Raw genomic sequence first — 23,008 nt, 5'->3', positions numbered from 1 at the left:
CTAGAGCTCCCCCCGCCAGGGCCTGAGGACATGCCGTCCCCAGCAGAGACCAGGCCAAGTTCCTCCAGGGTGAATCCACCACTTTAATGTCTTCAGAGAACCTTCAGGGAGATGGGAGGGGGGAGCGGGGCACCAGGGAGCAGATCCAGAGAGTGAGGGACAGACAGACACTCCAGAGACAGAATCCTCGTGAGGAGCACTAAGGAGCAGACGTTAGGTACCCCAAGAGGCTACCCCGCCTCTGATGGGGGGGCAGAAGCACAGAGGGGAGGGGGCGAGGGACCGAGCCCTGGGGTCGAGGCGGGTCTCCCAGGCCCTTCCCTGGTTGTCTGCCTGGGAAGCTGGCTGTTGGCCCCTCCGGGCGGCCTGCCTGGTGTCTGCTGAGAGTCCTTGAGCTCGCTGATGGCAGAAACCAGGGGAAGGTGCCCGCCCGAGCCAAGTAAAGAGGGAGAAGGGGATTACGGCTCCCGCTGCGGGGGGCAGGTCCACAGAGGCACGGAATGGTCCCCAAGGAATGCTGGCCCCCAGCCCTGCCGCACCCACCCTGTGCCTGCCCTGAGGGGTCAAGAGATGCCCAGCCAGACCCTGGCGTCCTGATGCACCTGGGCTGCCCACCGGGCCAGGTCACGGTGTGAGCAGGCTCCGGCGCCCGCCTCAGTTATAGAACACCTCGTCCTCCTCCTCCGAGAGGGAGCCGCTGTCCACCGACGGGAGGGAGCCCTGCAGGCGGGCCCCCTCCTCGGGGCCCGGGGCCCCCAGCAGCCGCTGCTGGTGCTGCTGTTTGGGGCTGGGGGGCTGCGGGCCAGAGGCTATGGTGGGGGGCTCGTCAGGTGAGGGCCATCCATCGGGGGAGGAGAAGGCCAGAAGACTGTCATCCTGCGAGGGGACACTCAGAAGACTGTCCTGAAGGTAGATGCTCTCCAGGTCTGGAAAAGCAGCAGGGGTGGGGGTGGTGAGGAATGGAGTTCAGAGGACCCGGCTCCTCACCCTCCCGGGGAGTGTGAGGCAGGGAGAGGGGCAGAAGACCCGCCTCCAAATCCGGCTCTGTCACTGCCAAGCTGTGTGACCTTGGTCATGTCACTGAACCTCTCTGAGCCCCAGTTTCTCCCTGGGGGGGTGACAGGGCGGTGGTGGCAGTGAGCAGAATAGTGAAGAGCAGGCTCTGTGCTCGGAGAAGTGGGGCAGCCAGTGCTCCTCCCAGGCTTCCACTCCCTTTCCTCCCCTCACCGTCACAGGGAGGAGCAAAGGAGATAGTGGGTAGGCAGGCGCCACCCAGGACCCAGGCTCCCTGAAGCCCTCGGTAGTAACCTGGGGTCCTAGAAAGGTGGTTGACTGTGCTTGGTGTTAAGGCTCAGATCCTGGCTCTGATGCCTGTAGCTGTGTAATCTGAGGTGAGTTTCTGGATGCCTCGGTTTCCCTCATTTGTAAAATGGAGATAACAGCACCTACTTCCTAGAGCTGTCATAAGAATAAAGTGAAATAACACATGTAAAGCACTTGGCACAGTGAGCACTTAACTCCTGTTATCTGTCTGTCTGTCTGTCATCTATCTTTCTCTCCTTTATACTCAGGGCGCTCCTTGGGCAAAGGGCAGGGCGAGGATCACCAGCCCCATTTTTCAGATGAAGAAAAACTAAGGCTGAGGGACAGAGGGGTTGTGTCTGAGGTCACAGGGCAGAGCAGGCATGCAGCCCCAGCTCTGCCGCACCCAGCCCACCCTGGCGCCCGCCAGGCTGTACCCTGTAGCTGGATGATGTCCTGGGGGCTGTTCTCTGGGTGCAGCTCCTCGTCGTCCAGCGAGGACCAGGCACTCAGTGTGGCCTCCGTGATGGCAAACTGCTCGGCAACCCCTGTGAGGGATGGACCCGGCTCAGCAGGGGCACGGGCAGAGGGTGTGGGGGGCATCTGGTGCCAGGTCAGGCTGGCACCAGACACTGCCTCTTGGGGCTGCCCATCCATGCCCGGGCATGCTGATCAGCATGTGCCCACCAATGCCCCGTCCACCCCATGGCATTATTCTTGCCTGCCCAGACAATGCCCAGGTGGTGACCCTGGGTCCCCTAAGGACTACAGCCCCGGCCAGTCCCCATCCCCAAGCTCCCCCTCCCCCCTCTGACCTGCGGCAAAGCGGGCCTCACGCAGCTCATCTGGGAGGCAGCAGTAATGCTCGTCCTCGGCTGTGGACAGCTCCCAGCCTGAGCGCTGGGCACTCCAGCCCTTCCACTCGATGAGGTGGGCCACGCGACCACGTGCCATGGCCGTGGGCTTTGTGATATGGTCCTTGATGCTCTGCACCACTCCTGGGGCAATTGAGGGCAGCTGAGTGATGGCTCTGACCCAAGGCCCAGCTCAGGGCCCCCCCCAATACCCCAGGACCCCCAGATCCTCAGGGCAATCCAATGGCCTGTACCGCACATCCCTTCAGCGCCCCATCCTCTCCCAGTGCCCTGCGTCCGCAAAGCCCCACACCCACAGTACCTGTACCTGTCCAGGTCCTCCCGCCAGGACAATGCCTCGTGCCAGCTGCCCGCCCGCCCCACGCCCTCCCACAGCCTGAGGCCCTCTCACGTAGATGCTCCCCACCCATCTGCAGGCCCCATGCCCGCCCCCTGCCGTGTCCTGCTCCCAATCAATGCTCCTGCCCACCTGGTGCTTCTTCTCCAGACCTGTCACACCCTTCATTCCCTTTGTGACCAAGTCTAGACCCTTCTGCTCAAGGAGATTCACTCAAGGATCCATTCAAGATCCACCCAGCCCTCCCTGTATCCATTAGTTAACAAGTTCCAAGAGAGCAGCCCCTGTGCCTAGGACACTGCCCGCTCTGCTGAGGGTGAGACCTGTAGCAGGCAGGGAAGGCTTCCTGGAAGAGGTAGACTGGAGTCCAGCTTTGAAGGCAGATTGAGTTGGATAAACAGAGGCAAGACTGGAGGCTATTCCAGAGATGAGAAGAGGATGAAGGCATAGAAGAGTCTGGCATGGTTCCAGGACTACTGGGGATAAGACATGGGGCAACACTAGGAGTAGGGAGGCAGGAGAGGCTGGGAAGCCCAACAGGGGCCAGACTGGGGGCTAAGCGAGCCAGACTGAGGGAGCCACTCTTCTCCTTAGAGCAATGGGGAGCCACAGCAGGGTAAAGAGCAAGAGAGTGACAAGCCAGATCTGTCGTTTAGGAAGAACATCCTCATTAGAGGATTAGGGGCCAAGGGTGGAGACAGGGGGACATTAGGGGCCATTGAAGGGCTCAGCAAGAGACAGGACAGGGCTGGGCAGATGGGGAGGAGGGCCTGGAGGGGTTCTTGTAAGTAGACCGGTCGGATGTGGAAGATGATAGATAGAAGGTCATCAAGAATGATTCGGGGGCTTCCCTGGTGGCGCAGTGGTTGAGAATCTGCCTGCTAATGCAGGGGACACGGGTTCGAGCCCTGGTCTGGGAAGATCCCACATGCCGCGGAGCAACTAGGCCCATGAGCCACAACTACTGAGCCTGCGCGTCTGGAGCCTGTGCTCCGCAACAAGAGAGGCCGCGATAGTGAGAGGCTCGCGCACCGCGATGAAGAGTGGCCCCCGCTTGCCACAACTAGAGAAAGCCCTCGCACAGAAACGAAGACCCAACACAGCAAAAATAAATAAATAAATTAAAAAAAAAAAAAAAGAATAATTCGGCGTCTCCTTTAACCCAGGCTGAGAACACAGATCTGGGAGTCACTGGTCCCAGAAGCCATGACGTGAGAAGCAGCAATATTTAAGAAAGAAAAGCATCCATGAAGGAAACTGAGACATAAAACTCTGGGAAAATGGGAAAGATGGAGGTGGAAAGAAGGAGGAGACCCCCCCCAGGTTGGGGAGTGCTGGCAACCAGAGAAGGTTTCTGGAGGCGGTGGTTCAGTGGCCCCCGAAGGGCAGGTGAGGTGGAGGGAAGGAGTTTCAGGTGGAGGAAACGACAGGGGCAAATGTGCGGGGGCAGCAAGGGCCTTCTGGGGAGCTGTGAGGGATGTAAAGAAATGGGAGCCTGAGGATCAAGGAGCGAAGCTGCGAGCAGAGGCTGGCTGGCTGAGAAGGGCCGGTGCTGTGGTCAACGTGGGGCAGATGCCGTGCTGGTCCGGCGTGCCCACCCCCTGCCGCTGCAGGTGCTGCTGCCGGCTCACACCTGTGCCCTTCTTGGGAGCCTTGCCCTTAGCTGATGGGAGCTGCCTCACCCAGAGGTGCTCGGAAGGTGGCAGCCAGTGATGGACCGATGGAGGAGTAATATAAAACCAGCCACCTTGGGACTTCCCTGGTGGTGCAGTGTTAAGAATCCGCCTGCCAATGCAGGGGACACGGGTTTAAGCCCTGGGCCGGGAAGATCCCGCATGCCGTGGAGCAACTAAGCCCATGCGCCACAACTACTGAGCCTGCGCTCTAGAGCCCGCGAGCCACAACTACTGAGCCTGCATGCTGCAACTACTGAAGCCCATGCGCCTAGAGCCCGTGCTCCACAAAGAAGAGTAGCCCCCACTCACGCAACTAGAGAAAGCCCGCGCACAGCAATGAAGGCCCAACGCAGCCAAAACAAACAAACAAATAAATAAATTTATTTTAAAAAACCCAGCCACCTCGCCTCAAAGTGCCATGAATTCTGTGATGCAAGTCATGCCCCTGTGCTCCCCATGGGATCAGGCTGAGAAAGACAAGAGTTCTGCAACTACGCCTCTGCTGAGCTCCCTCCCCTGCCCTGTCCTGCTGCCCTTGCTCCCTACAGGTTTCCTTCGAGAATAACCTCTCAGGAAATCACTAGCACGACAATTCTCCTCTTGGGCTCTGTTTCTAGGGAATCTGACCCAAGCTGGCACGAGGGCAGGTTTCATGTGCTGCAGAGAAGCAGGGAGACCATACCTGGCAGACACCTGGAAAATTGGGGCCATCCCCTCAGAACTTGTGGAGAACCCAACAATTTAACCCACGGTGGGGTTGGGGGAGGGCAGGAGCCCTAAGTCCTGCAGAGCCCAGCACGGAGCCTGGCATTTAGAAAATGCTGAATCCAGCAGGGCCGCAGTCCTTCCAGCTACAATTCAGCTTTGACCTTCCCACCGCCAGTGCCTGGGGGTTGCTGTGCGAACTTCCAGGACAGGAGAGGGCAGCTGGAGCTTACCCACAAGGGACGAGGTGGCCAGGGCTGCCACGTTGTAGTTGCTGGAGCAGGATCTGGAGTCGGACAGGTAGCCGTTGGTGGTCTGGAAGCACCTCTGGAGAAACGGGGTGGGGGGGTGGTGAGCAGGGTGGGGCAGACCTGCAAGATGATTTCCCCCCACCCCTCCCATCCCCATTACGCACCCTCCCCATGTCCTCTGGCCATCTTGCCACCCCCCCACAGGACCATCCCCAGCCCTGTTTCCATCAGGCCCCCCTCCCCCAGGGCTGGCAGCCCTGTGTGCCCAGGCTGGGCCCAGCAGAGGGAGGGGCAATGGTGTCAGCTGGGGCTGGCTAGACTGGGGGATGGGCAAGTGCACTGACCTGCCAAGGATCCCAACAGAAATCCATCTGTTTGTCCTAAAACAAGAGGAGAAAGAGGAACAGGCAGGGTCTGGCCCACTGTGCCAGCAGATGGCACGAATCCTGGAGCCCTGGCTGGTGGTGTGGGTCAGCCTTCTGGTCGTCCCTGAGGTCGGGGTCTGCCTATTCATGGGTCATGCCCTGGTGTCCCCTGGCATGCAGAGAGAGGAGCGGGGTGTGCAATGATGGCTCTGCCAGGAGAGGCAGTGGGTTAGGGGATAGATCAGACCTGGGCTGGGCTTTGACTCTGCCATTTCTACCTGGGTATCCTTGGACTAGTGACTTAACGTCCCAGAACATCAGCTTCGTCCTCTGTAAAATGGTAACAATGCCATTTATCTCACAGGTTGTGCTGAAGCGTAAATGACATAACGTAGGCAAAGTGCCTAGCACGACGCTTAGCATGTAGTATGTGCTCAAAAAAAAAAAAAAAAAGGTAATTATATCAACCGGTAGGTTCAAGCCACAACCTCTGGGGCAAAGATGGAAATTATGCACAGGATTTGAGGCCCTAGCAAGATCGTCCTGATCTATCTGGACTGAGAATTCCGTTCCTTTACTCTCCAGCTGGCAGTGCAGGCTGCTAAGGAGTCCATGGGCTGGTAACAGAACATCTAATCTGCAAGGCTGAGTTAATTTGGGTGGGAAGCCCTTCAGCGTGGGACCCTCTTTTCTAAATAGGTCTGGTTCAGTCCCTGGATGCCCAGCCCAATTCAGACCTTCATCCAGCTGAATACCAACCCTGAGGGGTCCTGATCCCACAGGAAGCAGCCAAGTTCGGCAGGGACAGAGGAGGCTGAAATGGTTTCTGCTCCCTGCGGGGAGCTGTAGGGCACAGCCCAGGAACCAGGGTATACGTGGGGGTGAAGGTGGGGATGAAGTGTGACCAGTTACCTTGCCAGTGACATGGTCTGGAGCCACAATGGGTGGACGGCTGGAGGGCAAGTCTGGGTTCAGGGGGGCCGTGCTCTGGGGCATGGGGCAGTCCTTGTGGGTACTTTGTGTGAGCAAATCTGGAAAAAAGAAAGACAGAAGGAACTTAGAAAAGCCCAGAGCTCTCTTGCTCACGAAGCTTGTTCAAGCCAGTCCTGAGAGATGGGCGTTACTTTATTATTACATCATTTCGTAGAAAACAGGCTCAAGCTCACAGCAGGTGAGGAGTCCAGCCAGATCCCCTCAGTGGGGTTTACTTGCCCATCTGCTTGTTACTCCATTTGCACTAATTCTAGTACCCACACTCCAGCAATTTTGTGACCTCACGGAGACCTCCAATCCATTTATTCTACCTTCCACTAACTCCTCATGTCCTCACTTCCCTCCTGGCCCAGCTAAGACTTCCTGGCGTATCCTACGAGTTCTCCTTTGCAGATACCGTTGACTCTCTTAACCCTGTTTAGTCTAACCTTCTGCCTGCTTCGTGCCCGGACCCTTCGAGCTGCACGTTGCTGGGGAAAGTCACGGGCGTCACGTTAAATCGGTGCCCGCCGGCCTCACACAGGACGCTACCCAAGGATCCTTCTACGTTTCTCTGATTCCTGCTGGTTTGCGTCCTGCGAGGTTGACTACCTCATCCTCTTTCCTTCTTGAACTCCCAACACTGACACCCCTGCTGCTCCCCGCACCTTGCTGCTGGCTTCTCTCCAGCCCTCAATGCAACCCAGGAGCCTTCAGAGGCATCACCCCACTCTCTCCACCTCAAATCATTGCCCTGCCTGCATGCCACATCATCTGCTTTCCCTCTTGTGACAAAGGAATAACTGTCCCCCCTGGGTCCAAGACCAGTCCCTCCACCCGGGGTCTGGGCTCCGTCTCTGCCCTCCCTCCAGGGCGGGCTTCTGCGCTCTTTCTCGTGTTGCCTGTGTTCCCTCCCCACCAAGTCAGCCCATCAGCGTGGCACGGGCTGCAATGTCCCTCGGCTCAGGGACTCTTGCCAGCATCCCCTCTCCTCTCTCCTGCCTCATGGAGTCCCCTCACCTCTGGGCCAACCCCCAGCACCCCCCTCTTCCCCCCTTTAAAGACCTTCTCCCGGCCCCTGCTTCCCTCTACTCCTTGCTCACTCCTCTGCCCCCTTCGTGGCCAGACTTGTGTCCAACCTCTACTTCCCATCTTCTCCCATTTCCTCCTCCGCCTATTCCAACCAGCCTTTCATGAGACAGCCCTAGGCAAGTGGCCAGTAACCTGCACGGGGCCAAACTCAGCGGTGACTTCTTCAGCCCCATCTTCGGTGGCCACCCAGGAGGCACGAGGGTGTCGCCCATCCCTCCCTCCCTCTCCAGCCACACCCTTCTCCTGGCTTCCCTCCCACCTCCATGGCGCTCTTCTTCATCCTCCTTCACTGCTCATCCCCTGAGCCTGCCCCACTGCTCCATCCCGGGCCCCTTGCCTCCCTTCTCTCTCTCCCAAGAGATCTCACCCGTATGTGGCTGACACCCACATCTACACCTCCAGCCCCGACTCTTTGCTTGAGCTCTTGAATGAGTTTCCAGCTCCCTACGTGGATGCCCAATAGGCATCTCAAGCAAACCCCGGGCAAAACGGAACTTGCAGACTTGAGTCCATCTTCCTTTACTTCCCCAATTTTAGAAAATGATGCAATGGTCCGCCCAGCTGTACCAACAAAAAATCCAGGAGCTTTCTCGGAGTCCTGCTTTCCCCACCTCTCCCCACCAACCCCATCCAATCAACCAGCAAGTCCCACTGGCTCTCTCTCAGAGCTCCATTCCAGATTTATCCCTCTCCATACCCACCGCTGTTCCCCTGGTGGGACCCATCACCTTCTCTCACCAACAGTCACCTGCTTCCCCTCCTGGCCCTGCCATCCACTCTCCACCCAGCAGCACAGGGACATCGCATTCCAGGTCAGACTGTCTTCACCTGCCCTGGCTTCCTTCCATCGCACTTTAGGAGAAGAGACAGCCCCTCACCTCGGCCTTCAGGGCCCACACGTCAGCTCGCCCACTCCTGACCTCAGTCCTCTGCCCGTCCCCTCGCTCACTGTTTCAGCCACTCTGGCCTCCTTGCTGCTCCTCAAATGGCCAAGCTTGTCCCTTGTCCTTGCTGTCCCCTCCCCTGCGCCTGGAACACTCTTTCCCCAGATTTTCCCAAACCTCATCATCCAGGACTCAGCTCAAGAGAGACTTTCCCTGGCCACGCTGTTCAATGTGGCCCTCCCTGTCCCCACGCCGGCCGCCAGCCACTCCCCTCACAGTCATCACCCTCTGATATTTCTGTTTATTTAAGAGTCCAGCCCCTCTCCCGACAACAGATGTGAGCACCGTGAGCATGGAGACCATGGCAGCCCCGCTCAGTGCTCTGTGTCCAGAGCGTAGAACCCCGCCTGCACTTAGTAGGTGCTCTGTAAACATCTGTGGGGATGATTTCCACCTCTATTACAGCATTTAGCACAGGATGTCTGGTAAAATTATTTATGTGGGGGGGGGGTCAGGGATCGGCCTGCCCCTGATGCATCCCCAGGGCCTACCACACTGTAGGTTCACAGTCGTTGCTGAGGGAATGAACACCTTGACTTGAGCAACTGGAATTGCTGGACTGAATCCTTGGGCCACATCGAAGAGGACTCCTCCACCGCCCCCCAGGATGACAGAGAACACCCTTTTCATTCATTTGATTAATACATTTAGTTACTCTTGCATTCACTGAAAAGTATTAGCTGAGCACCTACTATGCGCCTCGCGCTGTTCTGAGTACTGGGGACACAATAGTGAAGAAGACAGAGATGGTTTCTGCCCTCATGGAGCTGACATTCTAGTGAGGGAGAGAGACTATTAACCGAAAACTCACAAATGAGTAAGACCCATTAGGAAACAATAATAGCTATGAAGAAAAAAATGACAGCGTTAAGTAGGAGGGGCTGGAGAGGGCTTCTCAGAGCTGAGGCCTGAGTATCAGGAAAAGCCCAGTTATGTGAAGATCTGGGGGATGATCGTTCGTTCATTCATTCATGCATTCATTCATCCATCCATCCATGCAGCCATTCATTCCTTCACTCTCTCAGCATCCATCTACTGGACGTCTACACTGTGCAAGCACCTGGGGACGAGGTAGGATTAACTCCATCCCTGCCCTCGGGGAGCTCACAGTTTGATGCAGGAACACCTCCCCCGCAGAGCCCCTCATTCAAACACAAGGCTGAGCCAGGGCAAGGGCAGCACCAGAGGACTGTTCTGCTTTCTACATTCTCCTCCCTCAGTGTGACGGCAGAGTCCTCACCTTGACCTAGAGGGGAAGGAATCTGTGGCTCAACCTGGCAGGTGAGGAAACGGAGGCACGGATGGGGAAGCCACTAGCCCCAGGCACACAGCCAGTCGCCGGCAGTCAGGACCTGAGTCCTGTGGGTCTGACGCCGAGGTTCACCCACTTCCAAAGCACAAAAAGAGTTTTGATGAGTCCAGGGTGGGGATTGGGGACTGCGCAGGAGAGCTGATGGCAGGGAGCTGGCCAGGAGGTAGGCGGTCTAGGCGGGCGTGGGGATGGTGGTGGGGGAAGACGGTGGGGACGGCGTGGGGTGGGCGGGGCTTGCACGAAGCCCTGTGGTCTGGAAGGAGTCTGCAAGGAGCAGCCGCGTCTGGGCTGCCACAGGGAGGGGGGCCCTCTGTGGGACACTGGTCCCAGCCTGCAGCCTATCCAGCCCTGGGCGCTGGCTCCCACCACCCCTTACTGGCTTGAGCTAGCGCGGGCAGAGGCGGAGCAGCTGATGGCATGGAAGCCGGCAGGGCTTCCTGGAGGAAGCTGAGGCCAGGGAGGGTCTGAGGCTGGAGATGAGAGACGTCAGGCAACCACAGAGGCGGGGCTGGGGGCGCCACTGGTGGATGGAGGAGAGTGGGCTGAACTGGAGACTCGGGGACTTTGGAGGTTAACAGGGAGGGAAGAACTGGGTGGCAGGGGATGGTGTGGCTGCTGCACCCAATCCCCCAGATCCCGGTGGATCTGTTTCTCCTGTATTTGTGCACCCACAGTCCCCTCCCCACGTACTTTGCTTCCAACAGGCAGCACCTGAGGCTCCTTCTAGGCGGGTTGCCCGCGGGCAACTGGGTTGAAACTGAGAAGTGACGCTGCTCCCACCAGACCAGCCCTTAGCCCGTGACTGGAGGGCCAGGACCCCAGCTCCTCTGTTTTGGGTGGGAAAACGCTGAGCTTCACTTTCATCCCAGAGTTCCCTGTGGGATTAGGCAGAAACCACCCCCCGCAGGACAATAGACACCTTTTCCTGGCTGCATCTCCTCTGCCTCACTCTCTCCACTCCTGTACTGGTTTCCTCCGTAAGATTTCCTTCACATTCCAGCTGTACCCACATCCCCATTTCAGGGTCTGCTCCTGAGGAACTGCTCCTAAGACAGCTGGGTGAAGCTTTGGTGCCAGATTGCCCGGTTCAAATCCTGGGTCTGCCCTTTATTACCGTGGGACCTTGAACAAGCGACTTCGCCTCTCCAAGCCTCTATTTCCACATCTGTAAAATGGGCAGCTGAGGGAGACTGCTCCTGTTCCTCAGGAATTGTCTACCAGGATCCAAACTGAGAACCAAGACGCTTTGAGGGCCCTGCTTTTGAAGAAAGCCGCTGTCAGGGGGTGGAGGCGGGATGGGGGGAGCAGACGCTCTCTTCAAAGTGGCTGAAACCGGCTCTGCTACCCCAGCCGTCAACCCCCTTCTGACTCTGACTACCTATTTCTCCCCACGGGCTAAATGAGGGGCTCCCAGAGACTCACCTGCAGAAATCTGGGAAGCCTGCAAAGGGGAACATTGTGTTGTCAAGGGTCAAGTAGACACTGAGGAAGGGGCCAGGTTTGAGCCTTGCTCCGCCCAAGGCTCCATTTTTGCTCCATTTTTGAGCAGTCCCCTAAGAGGGCTGCTTGCAGGCAAGAGGACCCCAGACCCAAGAGGCTGCAGGGTCGATCACTTTAGGGGGAAAAGGGAATTGGGCAGGGAATGGAAGAGGTCAAACCAGGTCAGATCTCCCACGACATGGGCTCTATAGTGGGGAGCCCCTCCCCGCCGCCCGCCATGGCTCCCCGGAGAATTCACACGTGCTAACCCGAGAGACCCTGGCCCCCCTCCCACCTCATGTCCCTCCTCTCCTCCTCTCTCACTCCAACACACTCCTGCCTCAGGGCCTTTGCACTGGCCGTTCGTTCCTTTTCTCCATCTGGGACTCTCCTGCCACCTACAGGTTCACTCCCTCCCTCCGTTCAGGTCTCTGCTCAAATGTTACAACCTCAGCGAGGCCTCCCCCAACCATCTTATTTAATATGACACCCGACTCTTTCTATCCCCTCACCCTGTTTTACACCCATCACTCCACAATGTGTGTGTCTGTTTTCCTTGTTCATGGTTTCTCACTGGAACATGAGCTCTGTGAGGGCTGGGACCTTGTGTTATTTGCTACGTTAGTCCCAGCACCTGCCCAGGGCCTGGCACATAGTAGGTGCTCATTAAACATTTGTTGTAAGAACGAAGGAATGAATATTTGCATGCCTACAACACAGAGGCTTCATCACTGAGCCAGTGGTAGCCAAGGGAGACCACTAGAGCTCCAGATAAATACAAATGTCTTGGCCATTTTTTCTCAAGTTCCTCATGCCAGACCCCACCATGTCAGAGAAGAAAGGGACCCAGAGAGGAGAGGGAGGCCAGCAGAGTAAAGAGCAGCCAGCCATGGCCGAAGGGGAGAAGGAGAGGGTCAGATGGGATGCGAGATGAAAGTTGTCATCCGAATTGGGTGGACTGGACTTAGTGTCCAGAAGAGGCTAGAGAGTTCTGGAATCTGCCCGAAGGCTGTTACGGGCGGGCAGGTCAGGGAGGTTCAAGTGAGACTGCCTGGAGCGGGGACCGGAGAAAAGGGAAGTGGAGCCAGGTTAAGCCCCCACCCCCTGAATCCACAGCTCAGTGACCCGGGCGCTAAGAGCAGCGAGGGCAGCGTGGGATCATGGGGGCTAAGCCGTGCACCCCACAGTGTGCAATACATCTTGCTCTTCATGCCCAGTCCTCGCTGTGTGACCCTGACAGAGTCCTGCCCCTCTCTGGGCATCAGAGTTTCCATGTGTACAAAGGCAACGTTCCAGGTCCCTCAAAGGTGGTGTTCAAACCAGGGGCGCATCCTTTAGTGGGTCAAGCAAGCAATTTACTAGGTCACACTTTAAAAGAATGAAGTAGAATTGAGTAGAATAGAAAATATCAGAACCCACTGCAGAGACAGGCTAAGTCGTATTTCACGAAGCCTCTGTTTCAATTGCACAGACACACATGTGTGCACATGTGTGTGTACTGGATTACGATGCAAAATAATTTATTCTTATGGGTCCAGTCAAAAAAGTTTGAAAGTCGCACTCTTAAGGTGCCAGCATGCACAAGCTGGGGCCTCCAAGGTGCAGACAGGGTGATGCTGGCTACAGACTACCCCTGGGAACCCTGAAGGGTGAGGGAATATCTCCAGGCCTCTGCCCATCGCCCGAAGCTGTTTTAAAACTCTGCAACCACAGGCCAGGGAGCAAGGGGAGCTGGCAGGTGATGTCGAAGGCCTGGAGGGACGTGACTTGAACAAAGTTATCTGTCGACGCGGTGGCGGACGTGGGCTCCTGGCTCCCAGCCCCCTCCCCAGCTTTCCTGCCCCCCACCTCAGTTGGGGTGCAGGCGCCTCTGCCAAAGCTGCCTTCTCCCCTGAGGACTTTGGCCCTGTGATGTCACAGGCTGGTTGCTATGGAGACGTCAGGTAATGAACCAGCCCAGGGTGAAATCACAGGCTGCTTTTCGCCCAGCTGGGACCGGCAGCCACGTCACCACCGGCAACTGGAAAAACACAGCATTTCATGTGGGGCGGGGGCTGGGGGATAGCCTGAGGAGACCCCTAGCCTCTGCTCCTGTGGGCACCTTCCTCTCCCAAGGGAGCTGTGGGGATACCCCCCCTTTCCCAGTCCACACTCTACTCCCCCGAACTCAAGGTCTGAGGCTCCTTCTCAGACTGCCCCCTCCCCCACTTGCCCTGGCCACAGAAGTGACGGGCCTCTGGTTGCCACGGCAGCCTGAAGGGGGCCATCCTGATCCTTCAAGGAGAGGGGTGTCATCTAGGTGTCCCCTCCATCCCTCTGCCTTCAGCCGGAGCTTCTCTGCGTACCAAGGATGCTTCCTGCCTTCCCACGTCAGCTCCTCAATCTGCTAGAGTCCAGCCGCCCAAGCAGCTCCTCCTGACGTTTCACCTAAACCCCTCTGGCTGCAACGCTCCCACACTGGTTTTCTCTGCTCGTTCCCTGGGTGCGTCTGCAACATTACCACCCAGATTCTTCTCACCTCCTTCCCAGTCGTCCAGCCCCTTGAGCTGTTCCTTGGTGCCTATGTCCCAGCCCATTTGTCATCGTGGCTGCCACCTCCCCCAAAGTGTCTCCCAGGGCTCCACACCCCAGGAGGACATAGTGGTTCCAGGCTTAACCCTGCTCCTTCTCAGCAGCCCAGAGAGGGTAGACCTCCTCTTGAAAGCACACAGTAAACGGAGCAGCAGCCGAAGCCCCTTGTGATGGCCCCTCGTGATGACCCTCCCTGGACAGTCACGGGCCTCCCCCCTAAGCTTCTTGGGACCCCTGCGGTCGAGTGCACGATGCAGTCCTCCAGCCATCCGCACCCTAGGTGTGTGCCGCTCAGCTGTGACATGCCAGGTTCCTGCCTTGCACCGAAGAGAGCACAGCGGGCAAGGCCTTCCTTGCGCAGTCCCTGTCCTGGGTTTAAATCCCGGCTTTTCACTGTCAGCTCCAGGGCTGTGGGCCTGTGACGCAGCCCCTGGGAGCCTCAGGGTTCTCATCTGTGAAATGAGAATACTGGCGGGTGGCCGTGAGGATGAAGCACCTACCACAGCAAGCACTCCATACACGACAACGGCTCTGTCCCCCTCCCCTCCCAGACCTCACATCCTCTTTCTGGACCCTGGGACAGATCTCAGGCAGCACTCCTCTGGTCCTTCCCCAGGGCTGGAGCTTGCCCTGGGGGACTCTGCAGAGGGAGGTCACCAAGGGTGAGTCCTTGTGAGTCACTGCCACGGCCGCAGTCTGTCCCTCTGAACTTGGCAGTGGCCTGGCCTTTAGGAGACAAAGTGCCCCCCGCCCCCCAGGACACTGATTTACAGGTCACCAGGTCCACGGCAGTAGCTCCCTAAGTGAGTTGGTACAACTCAGAGCTGCCCAAAGGGGTCCCTTTCCATGTCCTCTTCAGGACTTTCCACACATCCTAGCTCCTTTTTACTTCCTCTGCCATCCTGTGGCCCAACTTCTTTGAACACCCTGATCTAGCTTCACCTCCTCCAGGCAGCCTGCCTAGATTGTCCTCAGATGTATTAGGCTATTACCTTACCAGCAGCCCTAATGGGCAAAGTCTGGCATACAGTGATTTGCTTGCACTGTTTATTGAACACCTACTATGTGTCAGGTACTATCCTAGGCCTTTCAATCCATTATCTCTGATTCAATCTTAATAACAACCCAGCAAAGTAGGTACTGTTATGCCCATTTTACACATGGGGAAACTGAGGCTCAGAGAGGTTAAGTCACCTCTGCAAGGTCACCCACTGGTAAGTGGCAGAAGTGAGGTTCAAACCTAGGCCAGTCTGAAACGCCAAAGCTTGTGCTCCAACCACTGACCAGCGCTGATCTCCTGAGAGGGTCGTCAGGCTGTTTTTCCACCTGTGTGTCCTGCCTCCCCCACTAGACAACTCCAAGGGCAAGGTTGTGTCTCCCTCCTCAGACTGTGAGCTTCTAAACAGCAAGGCCGGTGGGGGCGAGGGATGAATTGGGAGATTGGGATTGACATATATACACTATTGATGCTATGTATAAAATAGATGACTAATGAGAACCCACTGTATAGACAGGGAACTCTACTCAATGCTCTGTGGTGACCTAAATGGGAAGGAAATCCAAAAAAGAGGGGATATGTGTATACGTGTACCTGATTCACTTTGCTGTACAGCAGAAACTAACACAACAGTGTAAAGCAACTATATTCCAATAAAAATTTTTTTAAAAAGGGGGCAAGGCCCCATCTACCCCTTCCTCAGTCTCTCCACCGTGCCCAGGGGGACTCTGCTCACGGACTCTGCTAGGGCCAAGGCGAGACGGGCCTTGGGAGGCTGGGAATGGAGGGGTCACAGTCAGTGGGCCTGAGTACTGGGGGTGGTTCTGGTCGGCTCCTTTAGAGCTTGTGCCTTCTCCCAGACATAACCAGATGCCTGGCCTTCCAGAAGGAACTCCTCGGTCTCCAACTTCTGCTCTCACCACCCGCCAGTGCCCGGTGCGCTACACCCCAGGGTGGGGGGCAAGAGGCTGATGGGTTGGTCTGGAGGATTGGGCTGGGGCGGAAAGGGGCAGGCAGAGAGGTTCTGGAGCCAGGGGCATGGGATGGGCACTGAGAGACCCGGAGCTGGACAGAGGCGGATAGACAGAGATTGCTCTGTACAGATTGTCACCAACGGTGGTAGCAAAGCCCAAACCGAATGCTAACACTGGAGTTATTCCAGAGGGCTGAATTTCTCGAGCATTGGCCACACACTCGGTACCTCCCTCCATGTGGGGACATGAGAAAGCAAAGGGCAGGTGTTCCGTGCTCAGGCTCTGGGATCACACAGTCCTGGATTCAAATCCTGCCTCTCTGTGTTCTGGCTGTGTGACCTCAGGTAAGACCCTTCCCATCTCTGAGCCTTACATCCCCCCTCCAGGGTTGAATGAGGACTAACGAGGTCAGGCGAGTGATGCCTCAGGCAGCTCAGGATAAGCACCCAACAAATGGTAGCTTAAAAATAGATAAGGAACACAAAATAGCCTCTAGAAACAGCGTTTGTTGTCTTAATCTGGTCCCAATCACTTTCCCCCATGTTCTCAGCACCTCAAATGCTTGTTTCTTTTCCCATGAGGCAGGACGGTGCTCGAAGCCTCTGTAGCTTGCCCTTTCCCAGCCAAGAGGGTCTGGATTAGCTGTCTACACAGAAGGGTAATAATAAAAATTAAAAATTAAAGTGACAGCTAACACTTACAGTACTTACTACATGCCAGGTACTGGTCTGAGTGCTTTACGTGAATTAAGTCATTTAATCCCCTCCCAGTAACCCTAAGATGTCAATACCGGTATTATTCCCATTTTACAGACGAGAACACTGAGATACATATACAAGGTTAAGTAACTTGCTGAGGTCACAAAGCTAGTGAATGGCAGAGCAGGGATGCGAACCCAGGCTGGCCGGCTCCAGAGTCCACACTCTTTTTTTAAAAAATTAATTAATTTACTTTTGGCTGCGCTGGGTCTTTGCTGCTGCATGCGGGCTTTCTCTAGTTGCGGCGAGCGGGGGCTACTCTTCGGTGCGGTGCATGGGCTCTAGGCGTGCAGGATTCAGTAGTTGTGGCGCACGGGCTTAGCTGCTCCGTCGCATGTGGGATCTTCCCGGACCAGGGCTTGAACCCGTGTCCCCTGCATTGGCAGGCGGATTCTTAACCACTTCGCCACCAGGGAAGTCCCAGAGTCCACACTCTTACCCTCCCAGGCCTGGCTCGCAGAAGCTAACTGCTGCCCAGTGCTGGGATGGGGTGGCTCTCCCAGGTGTGGCTTGCACCTGGGGTTTGGCTGGGGTGGCCCCAGTTGCGTGCGGGCTCTGGACTTGGTATGGGCATCAGCAGGAGGTCAGCAATTCCTGGCCTGGCTGCAGGTTGAACACTTGACACAGGGAAGTGCTTCGAGTAACAGGGCTGTTGTTATCAACTGGTGCAGGTGTGGAGACTCAGAGGCTCGTGGGGGCTCCAGCTGGCAGCTGGAGAGGAGTAGGACGGCCCGGCCCTGGGTCCGAGGGCTGGCTGTGTGGTGCAGAGGACAAGGGCCCAGGCTCCAGAGTCAGCGTGACTGGGTTCAAGTCCTACTTCTGCTCTTTCTTTCTTTCCTTTCTTTCTCTCTCTCTCTCTTTCTCTCTCCCTCCCTCTCTCCCTCCCTTTTTTCTTTCAAAATATTTATGTATTTATTTTTGGCTGCATCGGGGTCTTAGTTGCGGCATGCGGGATCTTTCACTGCGGCACGCGGGCTTCTCTCTAGTTGTGGCGCGAGGGCTTAGTTGCCCCGCAGCATGTGGGATCTTAGTTCCCTGACCAAGGATCGAACCCGTGTCCCCTGCATTGGAAGGCGGATTCTTAACCACTGGACCACCAGGGAAGCCCCGCTCTTTCTTAGCTATGCAGCCTCGGGCTCTGCTCAGTTTCCCTATTTGTAAAAATGGGGACTGTGATAGTATAGACCCCAAATTAGCTAGTTGCACCTTGAATGTTCCCACCGGTACTTGGTTAGCCGTAAGCACTCTGGGAGCATTAGTGATGACTACAGGGGTGGGTGGCCTCCACTTAGTGGTTTGGCCACCCAGAACCCGGAGTACTGGGACGATGGTTGTCCTCTGCTGAAGTGGTCTCACACCTTCTTTACGAGCATCCAACTCGCCTGCGTGCATGTTGAGACTGGAAGTAGGCCGACCCCTCAGGATGGGGACAAGGTCAGAATACACAACGAGGAGCCCAAGCCACTGAAGGAAGGGTGGAGAAGACCCATCTCAGGCCAGTGTGACCTCAGACAGGCAGGGCAGAGGGTTCCAGCGCCAGGTATGGGGTAGCAGCCAGAGGACCTGGGCCCCAGCCCCAATCCTGGCACCACCTGGCAGCCTGACCTTGGTCTGCAGGTCACAGGCAAGTCCACCTGGGGCTGGGCCTCCAGCACCTGGCACAGGATGGCCAAGTGATGGGGGAGGGACACAGTCAACAAGGAAACACCAGATCCCCAACACCTGGAGCCTGTCCAGAGCCTTCGAGGTTTCTGGAGACACACTGAGAGCCTAAATACTCTAAATACACTAAATACTCTTCACTCTTAACACTACCTTCCCCTCTGGCCAGGCTGTAGGCCTCAGAGCACATGCTGTGCTGGGCTCACCGCCTCTGGGTGCCCAGCGTGTACACAGCGCCTCGCACACAGAAAGTGTCATGCCAACATCAGCTTAATGAATAAATAAGTGAATGAACCTCACACAGCCTAAGCCCCACCCATGATCCCAGCCCTGACACCCTCCTGAGACATCCTGAGCCACTTACCTGAATGTCCCACAAGGACTTGTGGGCAGAGCCCCATAGAGGCCAGAGGATGGGGGGAGGGGTTGCGCTCCTTCCCCAACATCTCCCAGGACAAGGTCCCCTCCAGAGCCTGCCCAGCCCCTCCCCAAGGCCTGGTCATCCCTCCACACCTGAGTAAGCTACTGGGGGTGATGGGCGAGGTGGCAGTCCCCCAAGGCCATGGTTGGGGTCAGTGGATTTGGCTTCAGCCTGCAGAGCTGGAGCCAAGGCCTCAGTCACCCCCTCACCTCACCGCCCCCCAACTGGTCCCACTGTGGGGTGAAGTTACCAGGGTGGGAGAATGACCCAGCCAGCCTCTTCTACAATGTTGCTCAGCAGCCTGATGGAAAACTGATGGTGGGGAGGGTTCCAAAGACCCATCTGCCCATCCCCCCTGCTCTGTGTAGAAGTCCCTGCCACCCCCAAACCTCCCCCCCAGGGCAGCTCACTCCGGCTCCCTGGGGACCACCTTGGGGAGAGCCATGGAGCTCAGGCACAGAAGGCGAGTGGGAGAGTGCCCAGTCAAAGGCCCAGGGGTTACTGGGAACATCAGCTGTCTCTGTCCCTTCCTGTCCCCTGACCGAGGATGGGGGTGGGGCTGAGGAGTTAGGGATGAGGGTGCGGGAAGGGGAACCTCCTTTATAACCTGTTCATCTCCATTAACCCCTGGCTGCCAATGGGGTTCAGGGACTCTGAAGACAGGGGCATGGGGTAAGGGGGCAGAGTGGGGACACTGAACTACTAAGGCCTGTGTCTTGGGGGGCGTGGGAAGGAGGGTCTGCTTGCTCTCCTGGTGCCCCGCAGTGCCCCCAGAGAAGCCAGGAAGGAGCAAGTAGAAGCCTCCGTCCCTTCCGAGGCACACGGCAGGGGGTGTGTGGCTGGCTGCTGGAGAGGAAGCGACCCTGCTTCTGCCGCCTGGTGGGGTGTGGTTCCAAGCGGGGCTGGGGATGCGGTGACCTCCCCACGCTCTCTCTCCGCGCTGCTCCCCCCTCACGCCCTGTCCCCCTCGGGGCACCGTGTCCCCTGGGGCTCGACGGGGGTGGGGTGCGGCCGGCCGGGAAGGGCGGGTCGCCCCCCCCACCCCCACCGAGGTTCTTCGGAGCGGCCGAGGGGACGTGCGCGCGTCCCCGGCGCGGGGCCCCGGGCGCTCGATCTCCTTCCCTTACGGTCCGCGGCCCCCTCACCTCGCGACACGCAGGAGCCCATCACGGGGCCGCGGGGCCGGACCGCTGCGCCTTGGGTGCGCCGGGCCGCCGGGCGCTCATGTCTCCTCGGGCTCGGGGCTCACGCGCGGCGCTGGCGCAGCGGAAGCGCGGACGAGCGGAGAAGAGGCCGGGGCTCCGCTCGGCTCAGCCGCCGCTCCCGCCGGGTCGTCCCCGCCAACGCCGCCGCCGCAGCGCCCGGCTCGCCTCGCGCCGCCGCCTCGCGAGCCGCGCCCGCCCCTGCCAGACGCGGGCAGCACGGCGGGCGGGGCGGCCCCGGGGAGCGCTCGCCCCGAGCCCCGAGCCCCGAGCGCGGAGCCCGCGAGGCCGCTCCGCCCCCAGCGCGCCCGCCGCCTGCAGACCTGTTGCAGCAGCCCGGCCGGGGGGGTGGCGGCGGGGTAAGCAGGAGCCCGGCAGGGGGGCGGGGGGCGGGGGGAGGGTAAGGGGAGCCAGAGGGGGAACTTCTGGCCGTCCCGCCTCCCGCTCCACTAGGCGACAGGGGCTGAAGGTCAGGGAAGAGGGCGGTGAGATTCCGGCATTTGGGGCACAACCTGGATGAAAGCAGTAACAACAATTCCATTGCACACATTTTGCAGGGGAAGAAACAGGCTCACGGAGGTCGGATGCCTTGCCTGAGGTCCCTTAGCTGTGAGGGACAGCGACTTTTGACCATCAGCTTCTCACTGGGGGGACGGCGGCCCAGGCTGGGGATACAGAGGGCGGGGATGGTGTGCCAGTGGCCTCACTGACGGATGAGCGTTAAGCTTCACTCCACGGGGTCAGGCGGGTGAGAGGGCCCGCCTGGGCTGCTTCAGCCCTGCGCCTGCCGTCCGATGGGGCCACAGTGGCCCCTCTGATCACTCACACTCGCTCTCTCACATACGTACCCACGAACACACACGTGTACGCACTTGCACGTGCACATCCACACACTAACAACCACACACACTCATATTTACACACTGACACCCCCCCGCCCCCCAGCTCCACAGCAAACCTTCCCCTGCACGCAGCTCTGCAGCATCTGAGCGCTCACTTTCACATCCTTCTGTCTCACTCCATCTTTACACCTACCTGTGCACCAGGCAGGGCAGGTGTCACTGTTTCCCTTTTACAAGGGAAGAAGCCAGGTTCACTGGTTCTCTTCCAAAACCTGGTGATGGCCCAGCAGGACTCTGAAGGATGAACTGAGGTTTGAGGCAGGGGTGCGGGTGGAGCCGGAGGCCTCTAGCAGGTCAGGATCTGGGTCCTGTGGGACTGCTGGGTGGTGGTGGGGTGAGCAGTGGGGTGGGTGCTGACGTTTTTCTCTTTCCCCAGGCCTGGCACCCTCTTCAGAGTAAAGTCCTGATGGGGAGTGACCCTGGCCACGGGTGTCAGCAGAACTGGTGTGAATGTGGCTTCAGCTCACACAAGCTGTGTGACCTTGGGCAAGTTGCTTCACTTCTCTGAGCCTCAGATATTTTCTTTGTCTGTTAACTGGGGGTAAAAATTTTACCTCATGGGATTGCTGTAAGAATCAATGAGATAATTGTGCAAAATGACTGACACATAGTAGGTTCTTAGAGCTACAAATAATTAACGGTGATGGTGAACACAGGTGTGACACACTATTACTTCACCAAGTGTCCCTACCCCCACGGGAATCCTGAAGAAACTCCATTCAGTGGATGTGCTGGTGTGAACAAGACAGATGTGCCGGTCCTAGAGTCCAGTGCTGTACTCAGACATGGGTGCTCAGAGCCCTCCATGCTCTGCCCCCATCAGACGAGCCTCCCCCACCCCCCAAGTCTGGTTTGGGGGAGGATAGCTCTGAAGGGACGAATGCCTTGCTCAGTGCCAGCTGTGTGCCTGCTCTTGTGTGGAGAAGGAAAGGCTGGCCTGCCTGCAGCCAGGCTCTGGGGTCCTGTGCTATGTGGCCCAGGGTTGGGGAGGCAGAGGTGTCCTTTCTCTTCCTCCTGTCATGGAGTGACTGGATCTGGCTTGGAGGGAGGGCTCTGACTCACCATGACGCAGGACGCTTGGTCACAGCTGCACATGCTCCCAGCTGGCAGCCTGGCAGCTCTGGGGACAGAGGGGACGGGGAGGGGGACCCCGGCAGAGAGGATGTGCAGCTCACAGGGGAGAGAATGCCTGGGGAGCCCACTGTGCCCCCTTCAGCCCAAGACAGAGACAGGTGGATGAGTCTGGGCAGTGGCCCCTCCCAGGGTCCCTTGCTCACCAACTCAGAGGCATGTCTGGGGTGGGGGTCTGGCTATCTTAGCCTCTAGCATTCGTGCTGGTCAGTTCCACCCTGACTCAATCCTTTCATTGTACAGATGGGCGCTCAGAGAGGGGCAGGGGCTTGCCCAAGGTCACACAGTAAACTGGCGGCAGAGTGAAGACTAGAACCCAGGCCTCCTGCCTGTCAGCCCAGCCCTGGCACCAGCCTGAGACTGGGCCATGTGGGGTGGGCAGCTCCCCTTGCACACCCACATTCACCTTCCCAGTCCTTGGAATTCTGCTGAAGTGGACGATTCCCAGACAGCTCCAAGATGTGTGGTTATCCTTCCCTGGGGGCAGGCCGTCCTTTCCCAGCTCAGCCCACAGCCCATCTGCCCAGCGACCTTCCACTACACTCCCACCAGCCATCCACGGGGGGAAGGAAGAGGGGGGCTCCTGGTGGGTGAGGGGACCAGGGGAGAGTGCCCAGGCCATGCCCTTCACACTGTGAATCTCACTCTCCCATCATGATTTGGGGGACCCAGCCAGAGCCCCCTGTCCTGTGGCCTGCCCCACTTACTCCTATTCAACAATGGACATCCACTAGTCCTGAGTGCCTGGCCCCGGGCTGGGCACTGGAGTGTGGAGAGCAGATGCTGCAGGGTTTGATCGGAGGGAGATTAATCAACGGGAGCCATTACAGTGATGAATCAGACTCAGTCCCTGCCCAGGCAGCCCGGGGAGGGGGGACGGTGCAGTGCACGGGGAGCCACGTGCATAAGTAACTCGGGTCAGGGTGGACAGCAGTGCCTCCCCATGCCAGCCAAGTGTGGTAAGAGGAGGGTTGCTTCTGCCAAGGGTCATGAGGATGGTTTCAAGGCGACGGTGACCCTGCAATGGAATTTTGAAGGTTAAGTGAGATGCTGGCAGATGGAGACGGAGGAGGGCTCCGT

General features: G+C 57.9%; 1 protein-coding gene across 1 annotated transcript; it reads right to left on the bottom strand.

The window, feature by feature from the left end:
* Positions 1-63: 63 nt before the first annotated feature.
* Positions 64-20,061, bottom strand: FAM131C (family with sequence similarity 131 member C). The gene is made up of 7 exons (XM_061184892.1): positions 19,839-20,061; positions 6,424-6,542; positions 5,491-5,526; positions 5,129-5,222; positions 2,118-2,300; positions 1,740-1,850; positions 64-926 (listed from the first exon to the last, which is right to left on the bottom strand). Exons 1-7 carry the CDS (start codon positions 19,858-19,860, stop codon positions 655-657), a joined length of 837 nt encoding a protein of 278 aa, XP_061040875.1. The 5' UTR covers positions 19,861-20,061; the 3' UTR covers positions 64-654.
* Between the last annotated feature and the right edge of the window lie 2,947 nt (positions 20,062-23,008).

The sequence above is a fragment of the Eubalaena glacialis genome, chromosome 3 (assembly GCF_028564815.1).
Source record: "Eubalaena glacialis isolate mEubGla1 chromosome 3, mEubGla1.1.hap2.+ XY, whole genome shotgun sequence".
NCBI lineage: Eukaryota > Metazoa > Chordata > Mammalia > Artiodactyla > Balaenidae > Eubalaena > Eubalaena glacialis.
This window is presented reverse-complemented; position numbering and strand designations above follow the sequence as displayed.